The following is a 21,685-nucleotide window of genomic DNA, read 5'->3' on the forward strand; positions in this document are numbered from 1 at the left end:
TGTATGCGTCGCTATGTTCGTCGCTATTTAGAGACGCATATAGCGACGATCATATCGACGCTCATAGCGACGTGCCTGTTGTGATGCTTTTAGCGGCATCGGGGGGTTAAAAACCCGATTGTATTTTCGTCGCTACAGTTGTCACAAGTGCACATAACTTTTTGTAGTGCCAAAATATATAAAAATAGTGTAAAAACCCAAAAAATTAACCTAATTTTTAAAAATTTACTCTTGACAAATTCAAGACCGGAATGGAATTTTGTATGTTTGAAAAAATGATTTTTCTCGAACACTGCTCCACCATATATTGGTATGGCACTTTTGTGTGGCGTACAATATATATTGTTCTACATTAATTTCACTCATTGTACAACGTCAAAGTGTTTAACTATTCACATTGTTTTCATGTAGTATAAACACAAACAAGGTCCTCTGTCATGGACACTCAGAAGACACCCATACACAATTAGAGGGTTCGCAATGCACTTCAGTTTTCAAATTTCACTGCGTGCTATTAGGTCTCCTCAATCTCAAAAAAATAAAAATTCTTTCATAACATATTAAGTGCATAAGTGAGGGGTGAGTTTAGGAAATGAAAAGACAGATGAAGGTGGAAAGTCAAAAGACGAATGAAAATAAAAAGTCAAAAGACGAATGAAAATAGAAAGTCAAAAAACATTTTGTGTCCATATAAATAAGTGTTTCTCCACTCTTTCATTTTTTCTAGCATTTTCTTCATAGTTCTCTTTAACGTTTTCTTTGCGCGCTCCCCCCCCCCCCCCCCCCCCCCCCCTCTCTCCCCCCCCCCCCCCCACCCCTCTCTCTCTCTCTCTCTCTCAATGTTGTATTCATCTTTTTTAGATAATATTATTGCAAATCTATGTGCTTTGTTACTGTGTGTCGTTACGTGCTATAATGTCTTCAATTTCATTTCATGTTTATCAAATTCTTAGTTGTCATAGTGTCTCCTATTTTGCGTCTATTAAATCGTATTTAACTTAATGTTCTCAACAAACTTCCAGAATAGCTTTACAAGGGGAAACGTAATAAACCACGTTGAGCTACTTTTATTGACTTCCAATCGGTGGTGTCACTGAACACGAAGCCACACATGTTCATCTGCACGAATCCAATGGCAGATTGTTCCTTTACCAGGCGACGTCCCCAGGAGAGCAAAGGCGGGGTGGCCAGAGTTCCATTTGCTGGTGTCAAAGTGGCAAACTGCTACTGCATAAATAGAAGGGCTGCTATCGCTAGCATCGATTTGCAGCTGAGCCTCGTACACCTTTGTAGAGGCAAGTTCATGACAGCCGCGCAGCATTGAAGGGAAGAGAAGCTTATGGCAGACAAGGTTGTTAGTAGCAGTATTGGACCTGAGATTCAGCGACTTGATAGTAACGTTACTAGTAGCATTCTTAAGAAATTGAGGTGTAGGCTGAGACTCTAGCACCTCCACTGCGCTGCCAAGTCTCTCCACCACAAAGGAGATCATGTCCTCGATGGATGCAGCACATCTTTACACTTGCCCTAGCTCGGTATCCTCTTTGTGGCTACATCTCTGTACGATGCCATTGATGACATATCCCATAGAGGAAGAGTTGCTAATGCCAAGCAAGGACAGCAAGGATGGGATGGAGGAGGGGGCGTTGACGGGGAGATGCTGGGCAAGGGCATGAGAAAGGTAGGGTGTAGAGGAGACAGGATGGTTCAGGCTGGGCATGAGCATGGAGGCTCCTGTATAGAGCTGCTCGAGCTTGAAGAATCGGCCCGGCGGGATGGGCTCGACTCCCTTGGACGGGGCGCTCTCGGAGTAGATGATTCAGTCGCCGGGGAGGTAATCAGAGTCATCTGGGAGGAAGGCAGCCAGCCAAGCTGCCTCAGCTTGCTCGTCAACGCCCCCGTAGGGACCGCTGGCTGCTAAGCTCGGTTCCTGTAAAGCGACAGCGATGAGCAGGGTACCGACGGCTAGCACGAGGTGGTGGCGCATGATGGACACTCCCCTATACATGATTTCCTGTTAAAAAAGCTGAGCGCTTGACGCTTCAAGCCCCTGCTTCCCCTTTAATATAGTCCTCCGTGCTAAAGAATATTCTCCACGGGTGCTCTCGGTGTTCCTCTCTCGCATTGCGCCCGACGTTCTTCACGAAGACAACAACGTACGCAGAAATTTGTCGCTTAGCTTTCCACAACACTTTCCCACGGTGGGTTTCGTAAAGGACTAGTACTAAGTAGGGCTTCTTTTCAATGTATATTTTTCAATGAAAGTAGGGGGAAAGGTTTCTTCTCATTTATTTACTTTTGTGAGAAAGTATAATTCAAATTAAAAAGAAAAAGAAAATACAATCACCCCTAGAGTAGGATAGGGGTAATCTTGTCTGAAAGAGTACAAACCAACAAGGAGGGGAGAGAGTTACATGTGGAAAAGCTTGAAAAAGAGGAAAAGTATCTGAGGATCAAGTACATTCTATAGGGCTCATAAAAGGAGAGAATAACGGATCTCCGTCTTTGCCAGCTCTTTGACTTCCATTACTGAAGCATCTATAATCAAACAACAAATTTCCTTCATTACTTCAATAAAGTTGATAGTCAAGGGCACTGCAAAGGGAGAGTGAGCTTGTCCACAAAGGGATCTATTTCTTTCAAACAAAATCTTTCACACCATTATCCCTCTAAGACAAAGCCAAGCAAAATTGCATCCCCCTAGTGATAAGGGTCTCCGACTGAGCACTAAGGCTTCAACCTTGAAGACTTTTTGCAGCTCTTATTTGAACAACATGTTAAACTTGCAGAGCACAAACAAGTGGACCAAAGATTCTTCATGATTCTTGCAACTAGGCAAACTTCCATCTGCAATCCCGCACCTCTTAGCTTTTATACCTGTGTAGACACCTTGGTGGATGATGAGCCACATGAGACAACTATGCTTTATGGCAAGAGGGCAGGCCCATATACACTTGTCTTTGTATTTCCATTGCCCCATTTGAGGTTGAGCTGTCTGTAAAGCGAAACAATGAGCACGGTATAGACAACTAGCACAAGGTGATGGTGCATTATGGACCCTCCCCTACACATGATTTCTTGTCATAAAGTTTAGTACTTGAAGCTTCAAGCCCTTGCTTCCTCTTTATAGTCCCATTAAGAGATTTTGAAGATCACTGAGAGGGCCTTGTAAGAAATTCTAATTTTCTCTCTAGAAAATATTGATAAAAGGAACGTGCATTTATTGAGTACTAAGAAATAACAAAAAACGCTTCCTTCAAAAAGCTCTCTCAAGCTAGACGCAAAAAGCTTTTTCCCCGCAAACCCTATACCAGTGAAAGGCTTGGAAAAAGCTCCCTCCAAAATCTATCTCAATTCCCATCCCCATGATATGGGTGCATGGCTAAGTTACGGTCACACAAAGACATATTCAAAAGGAATATAGATGGAGGGTTAAGATCCAACACTATTTCTTTTTTCATATTGAATGAGTATCATGGTCAAAGGTCTTAGGGGTGAAGCGATTCATTAAATGACACTTATAAGTAGAGACTAGAGTGCTACAATGTGAGGAGGAAACAAAGTATAATGCGGGAAAATGACATAAAATGGAAGCAAGAATATTTTGGGTTACCCAAGAAGACTATTTGGTGTCTAGCAACATGGATACTCTCACATGAGGACCATGATAGCAATAAATGCTAGTTGTGAAGTACGTGCATCAAGAGAATGGTCAACAACTTGAGGTGTCTGGCATAGAGGTGCTTGACTTTGAATGGTACTTGGGGGGACAAACCAAAAATCTAGAATGTATGTTGGTATATAAACATGGATCAAACACTCTCTTCCCTTGCTTTTGTTATTGCCATCCCACAATGCCAGTGGATGCTTAAATAGAGGGAAGAAGGGAGGGAGGGGGGGGCGGGGGGGGGGGGGATTGCTTAAGGATGCAAGTAGCTTGTTCAAAGAAATACAAGTGCAAGCGATGCACAAAAAGCATAGTCTCTACAAAATGGTGCAACTGAATATTAAGTTTTTCAATACTAATCCTTCTTGTCATAACCAGAAAGACTTTAATTGGAGCTCAGTTCCTGGCATTCCACTATGTCGAGTACACATGTGCACATTACATGCATGCCTTAAAATTCTTTACAAGCTAATCATTCTTCATGTGATCTATGCATGGAAAGACAGATCCAAGTAAGCAATGAGAGGCAGAAAAGTAAACTCTTGAGGAGATTCTCTTTGGCATAGGGCTGTATAGGGGTGAAAGCATGTTAACATGTCGCGCTTTTTGTGCTAGTTAGGAGTTTCAAGTTAGCACATCTTCAAAAAGTTGGGCGTCCGGTAAATTTTTTACAAATAATATCAAAATTTGTCGAAGGTTGTACATTTGGATTCCTTGTTTCAAGTGCTTTCTATTGATATATCATATGTCATAGATCTTGGAGATGTAGCTCAGGTTATTGTACTAGTTAGCATATGTCAAAATTGTGCTAGTTAGCATTGTCCGGGACATGAAATAGCATGACAGGTTAACATGCTTTCACCCATAGAAGACTCTTAATTCTTACAAAGGACAACTCTTAATTCTTACAAAGAACAATTGACAGCCAAATATCACTGATCAAGGCAACTCTGTGGACATGAAATTGTGAGTAGAACTCTGAACCAGGGTCAAAGAGAATGAAAGCATCATGTTCTCTTACCTTTCCCCAAGCATGACATAGAGGAGATCCTTTGTGATCAGCATCCTCTTCTTGAATTTCGACCAAGATAGCTCTAAGAGGGTCATTACGTGTATTCTTGTGAGGGCAAGCACAATAGGCATGCCCTTGCTCCCCGCACTTGAAACAACGGTTATCTTTTGGATAACGCTCTAGCTCTTCAAGAGAGAGTTTATTTTTGCCTTTATAAACTCCCTTCTCCTTAGCTTTGTTGTTGTTGGCGTTGCCTTTGGAAGACTTTTGGACGTTGTCCTTCCCCTTAGGCTCGTTATGGTCCTTGCTTTCTATGGGCTTAAGATTTCTCTTAGCCCCTTGTTGGAAGTTGATTCTTGAAGCCACCATGGTATGGTGCATGACCGCAGATATGGTGCGTGTCCTTTGGGAGTTAACATACTCTGCCATATCCTCAGTTGAACCCGCACAAAATTGTTGTTTTTTCTCTCCAAAATCCATCTTTTTGAAGACAATGGCTTTAAGGTGCTTCACATTCGGTGAGTACTTTGTCTTTGGCATCAGTAGCCAAAACCTGCTTCATGATGGAATCTCTTAAATCTTTCCATATTCATGGAGCTTCACCATTTTCTCGTAGGCTAGACCACCATTGCCTGGCAGAAATTTGAAAATGCATAGCTACATGACGTAGCTTAGACGACTCAGTGAAGCCCTCATCTCCAAACGCCATAGTGAATTGTGGGATAAAGCCCAAAGGCTTTGTCCGTAGCACCAAAAGTGCCATCATAGGTAAAGAAAAAGTTGTTCTTTCCTCCCTCTTTGAATTTTTTGAGCTTGGACGACCTTTTCTAGGTGGCATAGGATTTCCTATGGCCTTTTCTTTTGGGTGGTTCGAGAGTTGCATCATCACTTTCTTCAGAAGAGGAAGAGTATGAGGAGGATGGAGAAGAGGGTGACCTCTTTCTCGCCTTTTTCTTCCCTTGTTCCTCCTTGTGTGCACCATCACTTTCTTTAGAAGAGGAAGACGATGAAAAAGATGGAGAATAGGGTGACCTCTTTCTCGCCTTTTTCTTCTCTTATTTTCTCTCTTCCCGCTTTGAATTATGGTGTAGAGAAGTATGCGATTGTCTTCTCTGTTTAGGGGGTTTTGAAAAGCTTTTTTCCCATCGTCTTTATGGAGCCATCTCCGCCAATGTGGCGGGAGACTTACTTCTTTCTCGTTCTTTCAGTGGGGGCTCTACCGTTGAAACTTGGGTTCTCCTTTGGGAGGGAGATGCCTCATCGAGTAGTAAATTTTTGAGCCCTTTGTACGGATCCTTCTCTTCTTCCCTTATCTTAGAGAGTCCTCTTTTGGAAGTCTCACTAGGAGCTTTCCTAGGTACTCTCTCTTCCTAGTGGGGAGTTTGGAGAATACCGTGGGTGCCCAATTATTGTAGCACTTCACCTTGGAGGGATGGGTTTCCTAGGGCTTGTTGAAGCCTAGAAATAAGATAGTTTACAAGCATAGGGGCATCATTAGTTGCTCTTTCATTAGAGCAAAATCAAATCTATCAACATTCATTTCAATCTCTTTTCCCTTGTCAACCATACTAACAGGATTTTGTGTAAAATTTTACTTGTACTTTGGCACTTCAAGCCCTAGTTGCTACTCCTCTTTACCTTCAAAGATAAGCACTCAAGCATCTATACCCGTGGCTCGAATATTATTAATTGCAAGGAATAGAAGAGAGGGTTCAACAAAGCCAAGACAGCATCGGTTCCTGTCAAGCTTCTAATAGCTCAATAATGGTTTATCCATAGGCAAGCCCCGTAGGACTCCATTATTACGACCATAGCTCTCGACGGTATCCCCGTTAACTGCATAAAGCAGGTGTGCTTCAAGGATGAAAAATCTCTATTCTACTTACTCTTTTGCAATTAATAACACCAACCGTTTGTAGCAAGCTTGAGGACCTCTCTTCTTGAGCAAGCAAAGAGAAACCAATAGCTCTGATACCAATGTAGCACTTAATGCACTAGTAACTTGTGTGTAGCGGAAATTGATAACATAGTGAGCATTTCATTAAGAACAAGTTTCTATTGAGCATAAAGAGAGTACTTAATTTGAGAAAGCAACATAGCCATTTACACCTAGCTAATTTGGCATTGATAATACTTCAAAAGATAGAGAAATAGAAAAATTGACAACATTTGAGGCCAGGTTTACATGGAGCCGGTCCCCCCTCCATAAAGGCTTTGTATTATAGCTTCTTCCATCAAAGGAGACTTTTGTACAATACAATATTTGTGTTCCTTGACAAAGCTCGATGGTGCAATCAAGATGGAAGCTTCATGCACCAATATATGCTTGAAAAACACACCTAGTGTCCCTAGCCTCAGTTCCAAGACCTCACACACACCTTCAAAAATGGTGAGAGCTAGCAGGGAATGAGGATAGATTGAGAGGAGGAAGATGTATCTTACGAGAAAGAAGTATTATCCTCACATAATTACTCTAATAGCATAGCTTAGCTTAGTATTAGCATGGTAGAGGAGATGAGCATGCCATTGAAGCTTGGCTCTTGGTTGGACTTGCATCCAGTAGCCAAGAGTTGTTGGTGTAAGTCTCTACTTCTCAATTCTTGGAGAAGGAGATGGAGTTCTTCTTGCACACATGAGGTATGTGTGTGTGTGTAGCATTGTTAGACAAAAATGCAACCTTCTCTCTCTTCTTGGTCAACCCCTCTTGCTAATTACTCATGCTGGCCTCTTATTGGCTCCTGTAAAGCTTAGCAAACCACAAATTAGAAGCATAATTGATAGCCTTGTGACATGTGTCCCCCTCTCTCCTTTTGTGAGAGCCTCAGGTAATTAAAATAATTTATTAAACTCTCATTGGACCTTTTAGTCTTCTGGCCAATAGAAATCAGGCAAGCCATTGGGCTGTTGGATGCTCATTGGACCCGTTGGTCGACTATCCAATAGTATTCTAGGGAGCTTAATTTCTATTGTTTCTTTTATCAATCATTTTTAAATTGATTAAACTAATTTTACTCTAGCCTAATTCTCATTGGCCCCACCTCTATGGCCATCCAATAGGATTTGAGGGAAGAGCAATTGGGCTAGGAGTCTGCCATGTGTCCAGTATTACTTTAGTGTAAAGGGGGAGCTTTGGAGTGTGTGTGTGTGTGTGTCTGTGTGTGTGTGTGTGTTTCTCTCTCCTCCCCTACTCTTAGGGCTTGCCCCCTCCTTCATAGGGATCCGGGAAGACTTTTTGGTCTTTCCATGACCATCCAATATTTCTCAACTTTTGGCCATTGAATTATTCAATTAAATTTAGGAACTTTAGCCTATGGAAGTCTTAATGGAGCTGAACCTTAGGCCTTCTAAGGCCCATTGAAGCACATTGCTCTTTTGTAGGCCTTCCCCCTTTGGATCCCTATTTTCCCTCCTTTAGATCCTTGGAGAGACCAATCTAAAAGCCTTACCAATATTCTATCTCTCCTCCCTTGGTACTTCCCCATATTAAATGATCAGATTAACATGAGAAAATCATTTGGGAGAATTGGATATTAGTTTTTATGATAGCGTCCATCTGCAAAAATGGGAACGCAAAGAGAGATGATGGGCATTGAAGTCTAACAGTCAATGTGGGAGATGGAGGTTGCATCACCTGCCGCCTTGCGGTTTGCTGCAGAGCGCGACTATCTGTCTTTTCGTGTTCTGGTGTGACATTAGGCTCGGCCACCTTCGAAGAGAGACAGGGGTGGGTGCCCCAATCTGACACGGGCCTTAAAGATCTATAAGTTTTGACACTCCAAGGGAACAAGGATGACCAATCTACCACACTGGGCCTAGTTCAAGTGGTTTGTTCTTTTTTGTTGGATAGTGATGATAGGGCTGGGTGGGAGGCCCACCTACAAGATTGGCAAAAACTCGTAAAATTATACTTTCTTAGTTACGATGTTCATTGGAAAAAAGTGCAAATATGTTCGAGGTTTGTCAATTTTCACCGAATTTGTCAAAATGTAGGCTTGAAATATAAGGGGGGGAAAATTGGTGTTTTTTTTGGGTGTGTGTGTGTGTGTGTTGGGGGGGGGGGGGGGGGGGGGGGGGGGGGGGGGGGGGGCAAATCATCTTCCTCCTTTATCAATACATCTAGTGTTGTGACACTTTCTGCAAGGCTTTTCACTCCTGACCAAATAAACAACTAGTGATAATTGTGTATGGCCTAGTATTAAGAGTGTGTGACCCGGACGGCGGGGGGAGTGAGCGAAGGAGCAAGAGCATCATTGAGCAAGAAATACAAAAAAGGAGAGAGAGAGAGAGAGAGAGAGAGAGAGAGAGAGAGAGAGAGATAGAGAGTGCATCGCTAGCGAGATTTTTAGCTTGCAAATAGAACATTTCTAAGTAATAATCCATATGTCAAGTACATCTTAATCAACATATATATAGTCACAACTCAAGAATTCTATGCAAAGGAGCAAAGATATGCTTATAGAGATGTGAGGATGACGGGAGGCACTTGGGGAAGAGGAGTACAACGATGAGAACGAAAGGGAGAGAGTGAGGAAGTGTATTGTGCTAGGTTTTGAGCTTCCCTTTAAGAAAACCTGTAAAACTTTCATAAGTAAAGTAATAAATGATTGTTTAGATTTATCAATCAAATTTTATAATAAAATGTACATTATAAAATAATTACAAAAGGTCATGAGATTTTTGGATTTTTTGTATAATTATCTCCCTACTTTCTTCTTCCAACCGTGAAAATTGACATAATTCCCAACTTCTATCTTTGGCACATATTTGGCAATGGACCAATTCTTTCTGTTGGTGCGCGTATTTCTCACGGCAAGCCTATTTATCCTATAAGTAAATTTAATGAAACATATTCTCAAACTTAATGTATGGTAAGCCCTTGAGTTTAAACCTAGTAATTTTAACCTTAGAACCAATGCAACCAATGCACGGTGACTTTTACGGTGCTACATGGCTAAATATGAGCTATTGAATATTTTTGAAAGATTGTATATTAAAAAAATCCCTTAGTAGAGATTGTGATTTCATCCTATATAGACCACATAGGGGTTTTTAGTTCAGGCGAAGTTACCACATTATAAACTAGGAATACGCATTTCTTCACTATCTAATGTAGATTTCTTTAAATTTGAACCGACAAAGTTTCAGTCTACCACATGGCAAGCCTTAAGTTGTTAGGGGTAATGTTGTTTACAAAAGATCAAACTTGATAAAAAATTATACATTGCATTCTACTTTCAAAGCATTATCCAATGAGAGGTCACATATCAACGTTTTTAATCAACAACCACGATACCACATTATGATTTTTAGGCATGTTAAGAGAACACTTATAAGTAGTTATCCATCCTCCACATTGATAAAAACTTAAGAAATAAAGATACTTATCTAGATATAAGGTGCACATTACAAAGATGACAATTGTTGCTTAGTAGCTTAACTTTGTATATTCACAATCCTACAAAAAATCCATTTATGCACACTAATGCTTGCTGCTTAGTTTTAACTCCATCCATTCATAATCCCATCAAAAAGTCACACAATTTTTTGTACTTTTTGATGTTTTAGAGTGCTCTATTTATTATCAATAACTCGTATCACAATACGACATGTAGCTCAATTGAAAGTTGGCGGGTGACTCAAGAAGTCCCAAAATCTCCAACCATAAATTCCAATGGTCCTACAGATAAGAAGAAAAATATTTTTCAGCTTTTGAAATTGATTATTTTTTTAAAACATATATAGTAGAAAAGAGAGACAAAGATGTATTATACCATAGCAATATAGCAAGTATGTTTGTGGTGTACCAAGTGGGGGCACATAAAAATTGTAATGGTTAGTCGACCATTTATAGACACCATAATGTATCCAACGCCCTCTGGAAATCTGTATCCCAAATAGGATACCCACCACCAATCTTCATTATCTCTTTGGCATTCCATGATGTATACTCCTTAACGGAAACACACCATGGCCATCCAGATAGTCCTCAAAGATGATTACAACAAAGCATTCTTGAGATGCAGCTTACCTATTCATAAAATAGTAAAATAGATTTTAGTTTAGATTCTAAGATATTCTTTCAACAATCAATAAAGGTTTTTCCAATTTAAGGATGATCTGGTGTTGATTGCAACCTCTTCTTGGTGTGGAGGATGGTGGTTGTGGTGGCAAAGAGAGTACACAAAGATTTAACATACGTGTCGAGCAAAGCCTGCTACCATCTTGAGACAAATGTTGTAGATGTGAGGGTGTAAGCAAGGCTTGGATTGCATAGGTGGATCCGAGACGGGGTTTCAAGACGCAAAGTGTTGTGTTCGAGGGCATATTAGCACCATTAGGAGGCACATCTAGAAGGTTATGTAGGCACATGAGCATAAGCTGAAATAGGTGATAGTAAGAGCAACTACATGCATTGCATGCCGATGCCTAGAAGCCCTGAGGGTGCATTTCTCCAATGGTCCGGAGGAGAGCGTGCAAAGAACATTTCAGCAAAGAGACGAATAGCTACGATGAGGCAGCCCAGAAGCGCCTGACAATGGAAAGGACTCAAGAGTGCGCAGTCGCAACTGGTGGGACAATGGACACATGGCACAAAGGAAACGCAGTGTTGGTCATAGGGATACACAAGGCAAAGGTATCCCATGTTGATCCTATGTGAGTGGTCTTGTGTGTAGGAGCAGATGGTCATAGCAATCGTAGTTGTGTGTAGGTTGCATCTAACAATTGAGGCATTTAAACAAATCCACGTTGGAACACCCTTGGCCGCTTGTTTTGGCAATTTTTTATCCACATGAATCTCTCTCTCTCTCTCTCTCTCTCTCTCTCTCTCTCTCTCTCTCTCTCTCTCTCTCCAGCTATGGAAGTCATTTCTGTAGCATCATTTCCGAAGTGAACAGGTTCAACAAAATTGACTCTTATCTCTTATTTTACATACAATGTCTTCCGGCACTCGCAAGGGTTATTCTTCTTCAACAAGGTCCACAACCATTGTGGAAAATGATCCAAAATCTCCTAAGTGTGGAGATAGCAACACAACCACCCAACCAATGACATCGAAAACCATGATCATGGCATACTTGGTATCATTGCAAGAGACCATAAACAAACAAGGCAAAGACTTACGAGCACTTGCAATGGAGAATGGCACACTAAGGGTGTGGTTGAGAATGAGAATCTCAAGAGGACACTTGAGATGCAAACAACACGTTTGATGCAATGTGAGGAAGAAGTCAAGGAATGTAAATGCTATCTTGTGGACTTGAATGCTTTGAAGGAGCGAATGAGCAAAGTAGAGCATGATCATGTATTGAAAGAGGAGAAATTTGACACCATGAGCCGGGATGTATGCGACATGAAAAATGTATGCACAAACAAACCTTGGGCTGATGTATGTGGTAGCATTGTGGTTTCTAACTCCTCACTCATGCAAGCTATGATTCAAACAAAGAATGTTGAGAATGTGGATGTGGAGGAGTTGAAGGAACGGGAACGACGTTCCAAGAACATTGTTATTTGTGGAACTCCCGAAAAGAAGCTAGAGACATCTCCTTCTCTTGCCATTGTTATCAAAGATTTCTTCAAAACCCACTTTGGCATGTCTGGAGTTATGGTCTATGGAGCACATAGAGTGGGGAAGCAAGGAGCTCCTCGCTCAGGAGTCTCACTTAGTGAAATTCAACCATGGGTTTGTCTGTTACTTGTACTTGTTGACGGATGGTGAGTCAGAGACTTCCCAGTTATCAAATTTTGGTAGTTTCCCATTGCACTACAACACGCCGTGCAAAAATCAACGCGGATACGGATGACTCAAAGCTTGTTTTAAAAGTAAAATGCGTTGGAATAAGAATTGGAATAGACGTCGGTATCGTGTCGTCACTATATGCATCGGTATATTAGTCGTCAAAATAAGCAATAAAAAGAATGGTGCAATAAACGCCTTTATATGCGTCAGTATGATATTTAGTATACCGACATCTATTCCGAGGTGTATACCAGCGTTTGTACCGAACTCTGTACAGATGGCAAAACTTGCAAAAAAAAATTTGGATAGAGAGGACTGGGAACTAATGTTGCCTATATTGCAGCAACAGAAAACAGCTGTAACGACTTGTTCTATGGGCAAAAGGCCACCAGCATGGTTGGATAGTGTGTTCGCTAGGGGGAGGCTATAAGATAGCACGGTTGGGTGGAGACTAGCACACGCATTACCACTGCCCCTTCACTGGTATCCGAGCTATTTTTGGAGAAGGAGAAAAATGGGGTGCATGTGCATCCAGCGTGCTGCTTCTCTCCCACGTTCCGCAGACAGCGACGTCTCCGTTGTGCAGCAAAAAGAAGACATCCATGTTTTCTTGTGCGCGGACCAGAGACAGATAGCGACAGTCGATCGCGACTGCCCCGTCTACGTTCTCCACAGTGCACGACTTAAGGCAAGCGACCAAGGCAAACTCGATCGACAACTTGACGGCACCAAGGCTTCGAAAGATTTTGTTGGTTGCACAACCTAGGAAATCCCGCTTAACCCTTGCATGGAGGAGGGTTGAACCCACCCCATGAGGGTAAGAGGCCAACACTTTACACACACGTTTGATTTTGAGCACATAGATCAAAATCAGGGCACCACGGGTGCTGCTGACACTAATATGGATGATGACAATGCTCTAGGAGATCATGGCCTTCTAGATATGGCTGCTTTCAAGACTTTGGAAAATTACCAAAGCATACTTGAATGCAACCTCTCTACACTGAGTGAGAATGTTACCAACCTTACGAAGTTACTTGTGAAATTTATGAATTCACAGACAGCTCAAGGAGCCACAAGTGGCACGGTTCAAGGGAACCAAGCCCGCACCACTGAAGGAGTCCAAAAGACAAGTGCTTCCAAAGATGTAAAAGGTAGCAATGCATTACTTAGGAATATCACCATTCCTGAGTTTTACGGGGAAGAGCATGATCGCAATAAGGATGCGGTCAATACGTTCTTACACAAATGGAGTGATATTCATAGATTGAGACCACACCCTGGATATAAAGACGGCTGTGAAAACAATTCTATCGCTTAAAGGCAAGGCCTATAAGTGGTGGAATACATTTCCAATAGATGCTCGTCTTCCGTCTTGGGCTGTGTTTCAAGCTTCTTTCTCCAAAGAGTTATTGGACTCCAATGAAGAAGATAAGAATTCGTTAGCATGGGATGCATGCCGTAGGTCTGGCCTCTCCCTCATACAATAACTTTCAAAGTATCGGGAAATCATACTAAAACTAGAAGGTCTAGATGAATTTCAAAAGATATGGGGTTTTAATAGGGATCTTGACAAAGACTGTCGTCTTCATGTCAAGGCCCAACATCCAAAAACTTTGGAAGAAGCCATCAGTCATGCCCAAAGATATGATAATGACCAAGAGAGGAAAGGAAATGTTCCCTACTCTAAAAATAAGTTTGCTAAGAGCAATGTGGCAAAGATCCAATGGCGAGGTAGATCTCCCACACGGAATAAGAGACAATCTACCTCTCCACGCCCACAAGAGGCAAAGAAGCCTAAGCAATCACAAGATACTCCACGTGGGTCTCTCAACAGCACTGCTGATTTTAAGCGTGCGAAGAAACACAATTTGTGTTTTAGATATCTTTCGAACCAACATAACAAGAAATATTTTCCTCTTTTGCAAGGCAAAGAGAAGGCCATGCACACGGTGCAATGCCTCACATTAGATTTATCTCCTAAATACTGTGTTGTAGAGGTTCTTCATATGGAAGAAAAGCACAAGTGTTGTGTGCCTGCTTCAATGTAGCAGCCCACCTTTGGCACCCATGATTTGATTCACATGCATGACACTATTAACGGACAACATGTTCATATTTTAGTGGATGATGGTGCAACTCATAACTTCTTGAACTATAAGCCAGTCAAGAAATTGAAGCTTACACAGACTCCCTGCTCTCACAAGTATATGGTGGAGCAGATGTACGGAAATGATAAATAAGTATGGGACACAGTAGTTCAAGAGTTGAGCTTATTGTTCAAGATCATACAATGACCCTTGACTTCCAAGTTATCAACATGGACCATGTTGATGTAGTTTTAGGATGAAAGTGGCTACATGGTTTAGGAAACACATTGCACACTAGTTATGAATACAACTCCTTATTCTTTATGGCCAATGGTAAACATGTGCTTTTGCTTGGTGAGGAAAATATACCATCTGCACCTCTTATATGTACAGCCGAGCTTTATATTTTACAGAAAACAAATTTAATAGATGAAGTCTTTTTGTGTTACTGCTTGTCTCTAAGTCTTGTGAATTCTCAAGAGCAAAGTGCGGTGAATTCTAGTAATGGTATGCAAAGTGCAATGAATTCTAATGATGAACAAAGTGTTACAAATCAAACGAGCAAAGTGCTCTCAATTTTAATTCTATAGAGCAACTTGCAACTATTGTAAAACAAACATTACAGGAAATTACAAGATTCTCCATCCCAGCATAACTCTAGTTTACTTTCTCCTTTTGCATGGCAAAAGCTGACTCACTTAATCACAGAGTATAGTGATGTGTTCTCAAGTGATTTACCACCGGGTTTACCCCCTACACGTGATGTGTTGTATGGCATAGATGTATTTCCAGGCACTAAACTGGTGAGTAAACCACCTCATTGTATGAGTGCTAAAGAAGCCAAGGAGTTTGAGAGTCAGTTGGCTGACTACCTTTATCAGGTCTTCATTGAAGCGCGCATCCCGACTTGACACAGGAAACTCGTCATGCAGCATTTTGATGACTCTGTCTTTTAATTCATTTGGAACTTCACTCCAGGTGTTTAGTATGTAGCGTCGAAACACTTGAGAGCAAAGGCCGCTCATGCGCAAAATCACCTTCTTGCCATCATCATCCATGATGATGCCGCCGCTGATGTCGACCAAGTACGGCAAGCCCTCTTGCCTGTGACGCATGAACCTGGGTGTCTCGTCAGGGGTCTCGAGTGGCGTCTCCAGTGCTATCTCAATGAAAGTACGAATGACAGGTGTCTCCATTGGAAATTGAGCCCCGAAGCGATAAGTGTCGACTAGGGTGACTCTCGGAGGAGTAGCGAGTAGTGTGTAGCCAAGAACCGTTGATAGTCGCGCAAAACCTGGAGTAGATGGCAATGTCGTGGTTGGTGTGGAGGCGGGCAAAGAAGAAGAAGGTAAGGAGTTTCGTCGACTATGAGGCGGTGTCGAAGCATCAACGGCGGCATCTACATAGCACCGCTGCCACCACCTTAAGAGCGGCGGTGCCTAGAAGAGTGTGTAGATCGTCTAGTCGGCATCGAACTCTCGAAGCATGCTAATCGCTCCAAAACAGAGGGAGACGCTGAAGGAGTGGCACGACACGATGGTGCTCCAGAGCGATGATGCTCTTCATACCACCTCCTTTGCTGGGATGACAAGGAAGAAAGAAATTGATCATCATCCATACTTGCATTAAATACACGAACATTAAATCTTAATGATGAATAGATAAAAAAATTTAAACAAGTTATAATTTGATTAATCACAATTTAAATTTCTCAAGTAGAGCATATAGACAAGAATGGACAAAACTCCACATGAATACAATATACATTATAAAAAGAAGAAAAATTGCTCAAATTCAATGCTTATGGCTTTAAGAGGTCTCTCTCTCATCCTCACATAACTCAGTATAACTCCCTATATCTATATATAGCTCTCGGTTTAGCAGATGTCCTCTATTTTATTTTGTAGGTCCTCCACATGCATCCCATAGACAGTAGCAGCACCAGGCTCATCTGGCACCACCTCAGCGGCTTTCAAATCAGCATCCTCTCCTATCTCCTTTACTAATGTCGATGTGATTAGCACATGGTAGCCCTCATACGTCCGTGCACTATGAGGGGATACCTCTATGACATACCACCAGTTTGGTGCAGACTTTGTAGGATGAAATAACACCTGCAAGAGCCACATAACTTACATGAGTGCTTTGAGACCACCAATCCTCTAAAATTGGATGTTAAATATTTACAGACTTACTTGTTCACATGCTCGGGTAGTATGAAAGTGTCTCCAAGGTTGGTCCATATTTTGGTTGAATCCAGGTCAAGGAAAAGTGACTCTCTTCTATGTACAGTAGCGTTGCATCCCTCCATGTTTATCTTGAACCATTGCACGTTGAAAAAATCCACAAAAAATCCTCTATAATCGATCCTTAAAATCTCTTGTATCGTGCTGAAGTAAGTGAATTCCGCCACCACAGGATCTGCGTCAAAGGGTTGTTGTCGACTAGATTGTTCAAATTCTGCCACGATTCCACAATGTTGTGTAAAATGCTTTTTGTCGATCCATTCCACCCTAAAATGTCAACCTACGTTACACCATGTTGCCATGTATGACTTATACTACAACCAACAAATATTATGATTGGCCCTCCAAACATCTAGAAAGCCATGAGTCGTACATTTCAAACTTACCTTGGTCGCGCAACTCCAAGAGTACTCCCACTCCTCCTCAGTCACTTGTTTGCCGCACTATTGTGTGCTTTTGGTTGTACAACCATCTTAAGCTCATGAATGTTGGTAGGATCTCTAGACCTGTCGGATAATGCATCGGTGGTCATCTTCCCCGTCTCCACTCGATTCGTGCCCTTTGTTGCTCTTGCTTTGCATCCTTGTATTGTGAAATCCACTTTTGCATCACTGGATTGTGAAGCATGCAAAATCGATTGATTTTAGCCTCTAGATCTTTCGTCATTTTTCTCAACACCGAGATTTCACATGAGAATCCCAGATATGCACTCATCATCTATGGTTCACAATGGCGTGTCTCGGGCTTTATCAAATCCATCTAGCCACTCTTCAATGTAAACTAGGGACTTTGATACCAACCAACTTTCTGCCATGCTATCCTCCGGACGTGCCTTCTGACGCACATATCCCTTAAGCGTTTTCATGAAATTTTCTAAAAAGAACATCCATCTAGAATGCATGTGCCAGCTATTTCCACCTCATCAACTATGTGAACAAGAAGATGCACTTGAATGGTTAGCATGGTAGTAGGAAAGTGTTTCTCAAACATGCATACAACCTCCCCAGCGTTTAGTTTGGCGGATGGTATGGGATCTACATGGATCTCCTTTTGTGAGATCCAACTTCGCAAGTTTGTAGATTGTGCTACAGACATCAGAAGACAAACATCCCTCAATGGCCACCAGTATAAAACTTGAAAACACATCTAGCAATGATATTAAAGTCCACACACGGATATGTTACACAATTCTCACTGTGATATATTCCACTTCAAACATACCTGACAAATTTAATTCCAGTTGTGTGACTTCAAAACCAGTAAGCTTCCCTTCTTTAGTGAAATGTGTTTGGAGTGAGTGCATTTTGCTAGTGGGCATCCGCACGGATGGAATGATCTCGTTTACTTTGTGTTCTTGGCCTCCTGTCAAAATCCATGGTGCTTTAGGTAGTTTTATCAATCCATGGGGTGGTGTTGTCTGCGGCCAATATTGCTCCATATGATCTACATTTCTAAGGTCAATTCTGGTCCCAAAGTATCTTTATTGCCGATGAGATGGTCCACAATAGATTACCCACATTCTTGAATATGTGCATTGGATCGAGCAAGTGATTGATCATGAGTCTGGGCCAATATGGTAGCACGTACCATAGAGAGTCTCTCTTCATCCCTGAGGACAACCCATCATCACACATCTCATTTTTCTCTAACCATGCTTGAGCAGACATCCTCGGTGACTCTCTTCCCAAAAAACCATCACGTAACTCATGATTCTCTCGAAGATGTGCTTGATGACCTTCGTAGATTTGCTTCTTCAGTGAGGGCGCCCGATGTGTATTAAGTCTAGCTCCACATGTGGCACATGCTCTATATCCGCTTGTTTGAAGCCCTGCATGTATACACATGACAATAGATAAGCTTGAGAAAAACCAAGGTTTATAGTGTTTGAGTTTGAGTGTATATCACTTGAGCATTCTGTTAATCCGGGATAGTCATGCATGGTCCACATTAGAATGCCTCTGATCAAAGCATTGCGTCGACCTATGTGTCGGCTCATATCCACCACTTCTATGCCAATCCACAATTGTTGTAGCTCTTCCAATAGTGGATGAAGATACACATCTATATTCTTCATTGTATACCACCCCGGCACAAACAAGATTAGAAACAGGTGCTTCTATTTCTTGGTAGTCAACCACGGGAGAATGTTGTAGTTGATGATGACAAATGGCCATACACTGTAAGGTGTTGACCTCTTACCAAATGCATTTACGCCATCCATAGCCAGGCTGAATGTCTATTGGGTTGCAAGAATGCTGTCTGTTAGTTAGTGTCAGACTCCAACGAGTTGTAATTAGCAACAACTCGATCTATAATAGATGGATCCAACTCACCAAATTTGCAAATGTGCTGCAAAGAAACGTATCTTGTTCATCGCACAACATGTTTGTAGTGATTACAAGGACATAAGATCCTTGTTGAGAGATAGGTGTTTTGGTTGGATGGCCCCACATCGTCGTCACTACTCATAATGAATTAAAGAACCTTATAACCTAAACATAAATTTAATGTTCTATTGGTATCCTCCGTCTCTTATCTCACTCTCTCTTAATCTCCCTCAAAATCAAGAAACCATAGGTCACAATGTAAACTACCTCAAATTCTCTAGCCATGTCCAATCCCCGCACACCTCGGTCTAGATGTGCATGGAGATTAGAACCATCGGGTTATAATCTCGTCTTTATTGGTCAATGCCTATATTTGTGGGTACAAGAAATCTACACACCCACGACTACATGACAATGAATATAGTGGAAAAAAGCCCTTTGCCTCTTGTTTAGCTGTAGCAATTCAGAGCTGCTCTAATTTCTACTCAACACCACGAGTGCTCCTCTCTCTCTCTCTCCCTCTCTCCCTCTCTCTCTCTCTCTCTCTCTCTCTCACACACACACACACACACACACACACACACAAGCCAACTTGATAAGTTGTGAAAGTCCTGAGTTATCCACTTTCCTCTTCCATCACTCAAGCTCAACAGATGTAGTACGCTTTCAGCAGCTAGTGTTGTTTCCTACCCTTTGAACATTCCAAAGCTAACTACCTTCAAACACCTTTAAGCTCTACAAAAAAGACAGAGATGGTTGAGCCTCTTCTTCAGCTCTAACCCTTAAATCTTGAGTTAAACCCTAAACCTAACTCCAAAGCTCTAATATTAAATCTAAACTTAAACTCTAAATTAAATATAAAAACTAAATCTTACCCCTATGTCGACTCTCTCTCTCTCTCTTTGTTCTCTCTCTCTCTCTCTCTCTCTCTCTCTCTCTCTCTCTCTCTCTCTCTCTCTCTCTCTCTCTCTCTCTCAATGTGTATGTGTATGCGTTCTTTGTTTATGCATGTGTGTGTACATGTTTTGTACATTCAATGTGTGTGTATGTGTATGCGTTCTTTGTTTATGCATGTGTGTACTCTCTCTCTCTCTCTCTCTCTCTCTCTCTCTCTCTCTCTCTCTCTCTCTCTCTCTCTCTCTCTCTCTCTCTCTCTCTCTCTCACACACACACACACACACACACACACACACACACACACAATGTGTGTGTGTATGAGGGAGAGAGAGAGAAAAAGGGGAAGGGAACATGAGAGGGAGGAGAGGGAAGGAGCATACCTAGCTCTCCTTCCTCTCCTCGTGTGTCTGTGTATGTGTTGGGGGGGCGGGGGGGGAGGGGAGAGAGAGAGAGAGAGCAACGGCATGGGTATGACTGTAAATCAAGAGCATCGAAATGCAAATCTGAGATCTGAGTTTTTGGCACTCTCGGTTTATTTTTTTACCATGTCGACATCCCTATGCGTGTCGCTATGAGCATGGCCATGCAACAAATAACATAATGACGCTGTGGATTTTCTTATTCGAGCATCGCACTACTACCGTCGCTAATATGAAGAACCTCTTGTAGTGTGGGTCAGAATTTCTCCTTTTTCCCCTTGCCCTCAACCGGCATTCTTGAAATTGAAAACGACACGATATTAAGCTGAGACACATTTTTTCCAAACACTGTGGTGGAGATTCAATAAGGTTCTTTGCTATTTGTGTCGCTAAATTAGGCTTGTATGTATCGCTATTTATTGGAGATGTATATAGCGATGCTCATAGCGACGTCCCCGTTTTGCGACACTTGTAGCAACGTCGGGGGGTTAAAAAACCCATTGTAGTTTCGTCGCTACAGCCGTCACAAGTGCACATAACCTTGTGTAGTACGTATAAAGGATACAATGGGTGCTCTAGAGGGCTGATTGGGATAAGAAGGGATTTCATGCTTCCTACTCGTTGTAGTACCTCACTTAAAAATACTCGTGTTTTGACTCTTGGTCCAAATTAGAGTATCGAGCAGTGAGGTAGATCCAAGGGACTCTATTTCAAGAGTCAAATCTTCTCCAAGCCCAAAGCGATTTAACTTTTTTTCCTTTACCATGAGAGGAGCATATCGTGAAAGTCTTCATAGTAAGCTTCAACAGACATGTTGCCCAGCTTGCAAGAAAGAAACTCATTCATCTTAGAGGCGGAGTATTCTAGGGAAGATATTGCTCCTTGAGATGATGCTTTAACTCAATTCAACTTTGGGCTCCTACTTGGCGAGATTCCACAATTGAGATTTCACCATGTTTTTGTTGGTGCTTCTAGCTTAGCTCTCCCCATTATCCCTTGATCAATTGCATTATAGCTTGCTAGAGTGAAGTAATCATCCATCTGAATTATCCAATTCTTCTAGTTGAGTAGGCACATCATTGCCTGTGCCTAGAAATGGATGTGGTTACACAAATTTGAGCAAGGTCTTAAGATCTTGTCATACCCAAAATCCTCTACAAAGGATACAACAACCGGCATCTGATTTGGTACGAGGATAACTTAAGGTGCCGGTGCTTCTCATGCATCAAGAAGCACAGGATCTAAAGTGTTAGCTAACTGGTGATTCTCGAGTAGCTCTATCTCTT

General features: G+C 41.8%; 1 protein-coding gene across 1 annotated transcript; it reads right to left on the bottom strand.

Moving 5' to 3' along the window:
- Positions 1-1,090: 1,090 nt before the first annotated feature.
- Positions 1,091-2,008, bottom strand: LOC147463979 (BURP domain-containing protein 16-like). Its single transcript, XM_086529885.1, has one exon. The coding sequence runs from the start codon at positions 1,490-1,492 to the stop codon at positions 1,091-1,093; it is 402 nt and encodes a 133-aa protein (XP_086386011.1). The 5' UTR covers positions 1,493-2,008.
- Positions 2,009-21,685: the final 19,677 nt, after the last annotated feature.

This window comes from Adiantum capillus-veneris, chromosome 2 (genome assembly GCF_014529385.1).
Source record: "Adiantum capillus-veneris isolate H3 chromosome 2, ASM1452938v2, whole genome shotgun sequence".
Taxonomy (NCBI): domain Eukaryota; kingdom Viridiplantae; phylum Streptophyta; class Polypodiopsida; order Polypodiales; family Pteridaceae; genus Adiantum; species Adiantum capillus-veneris.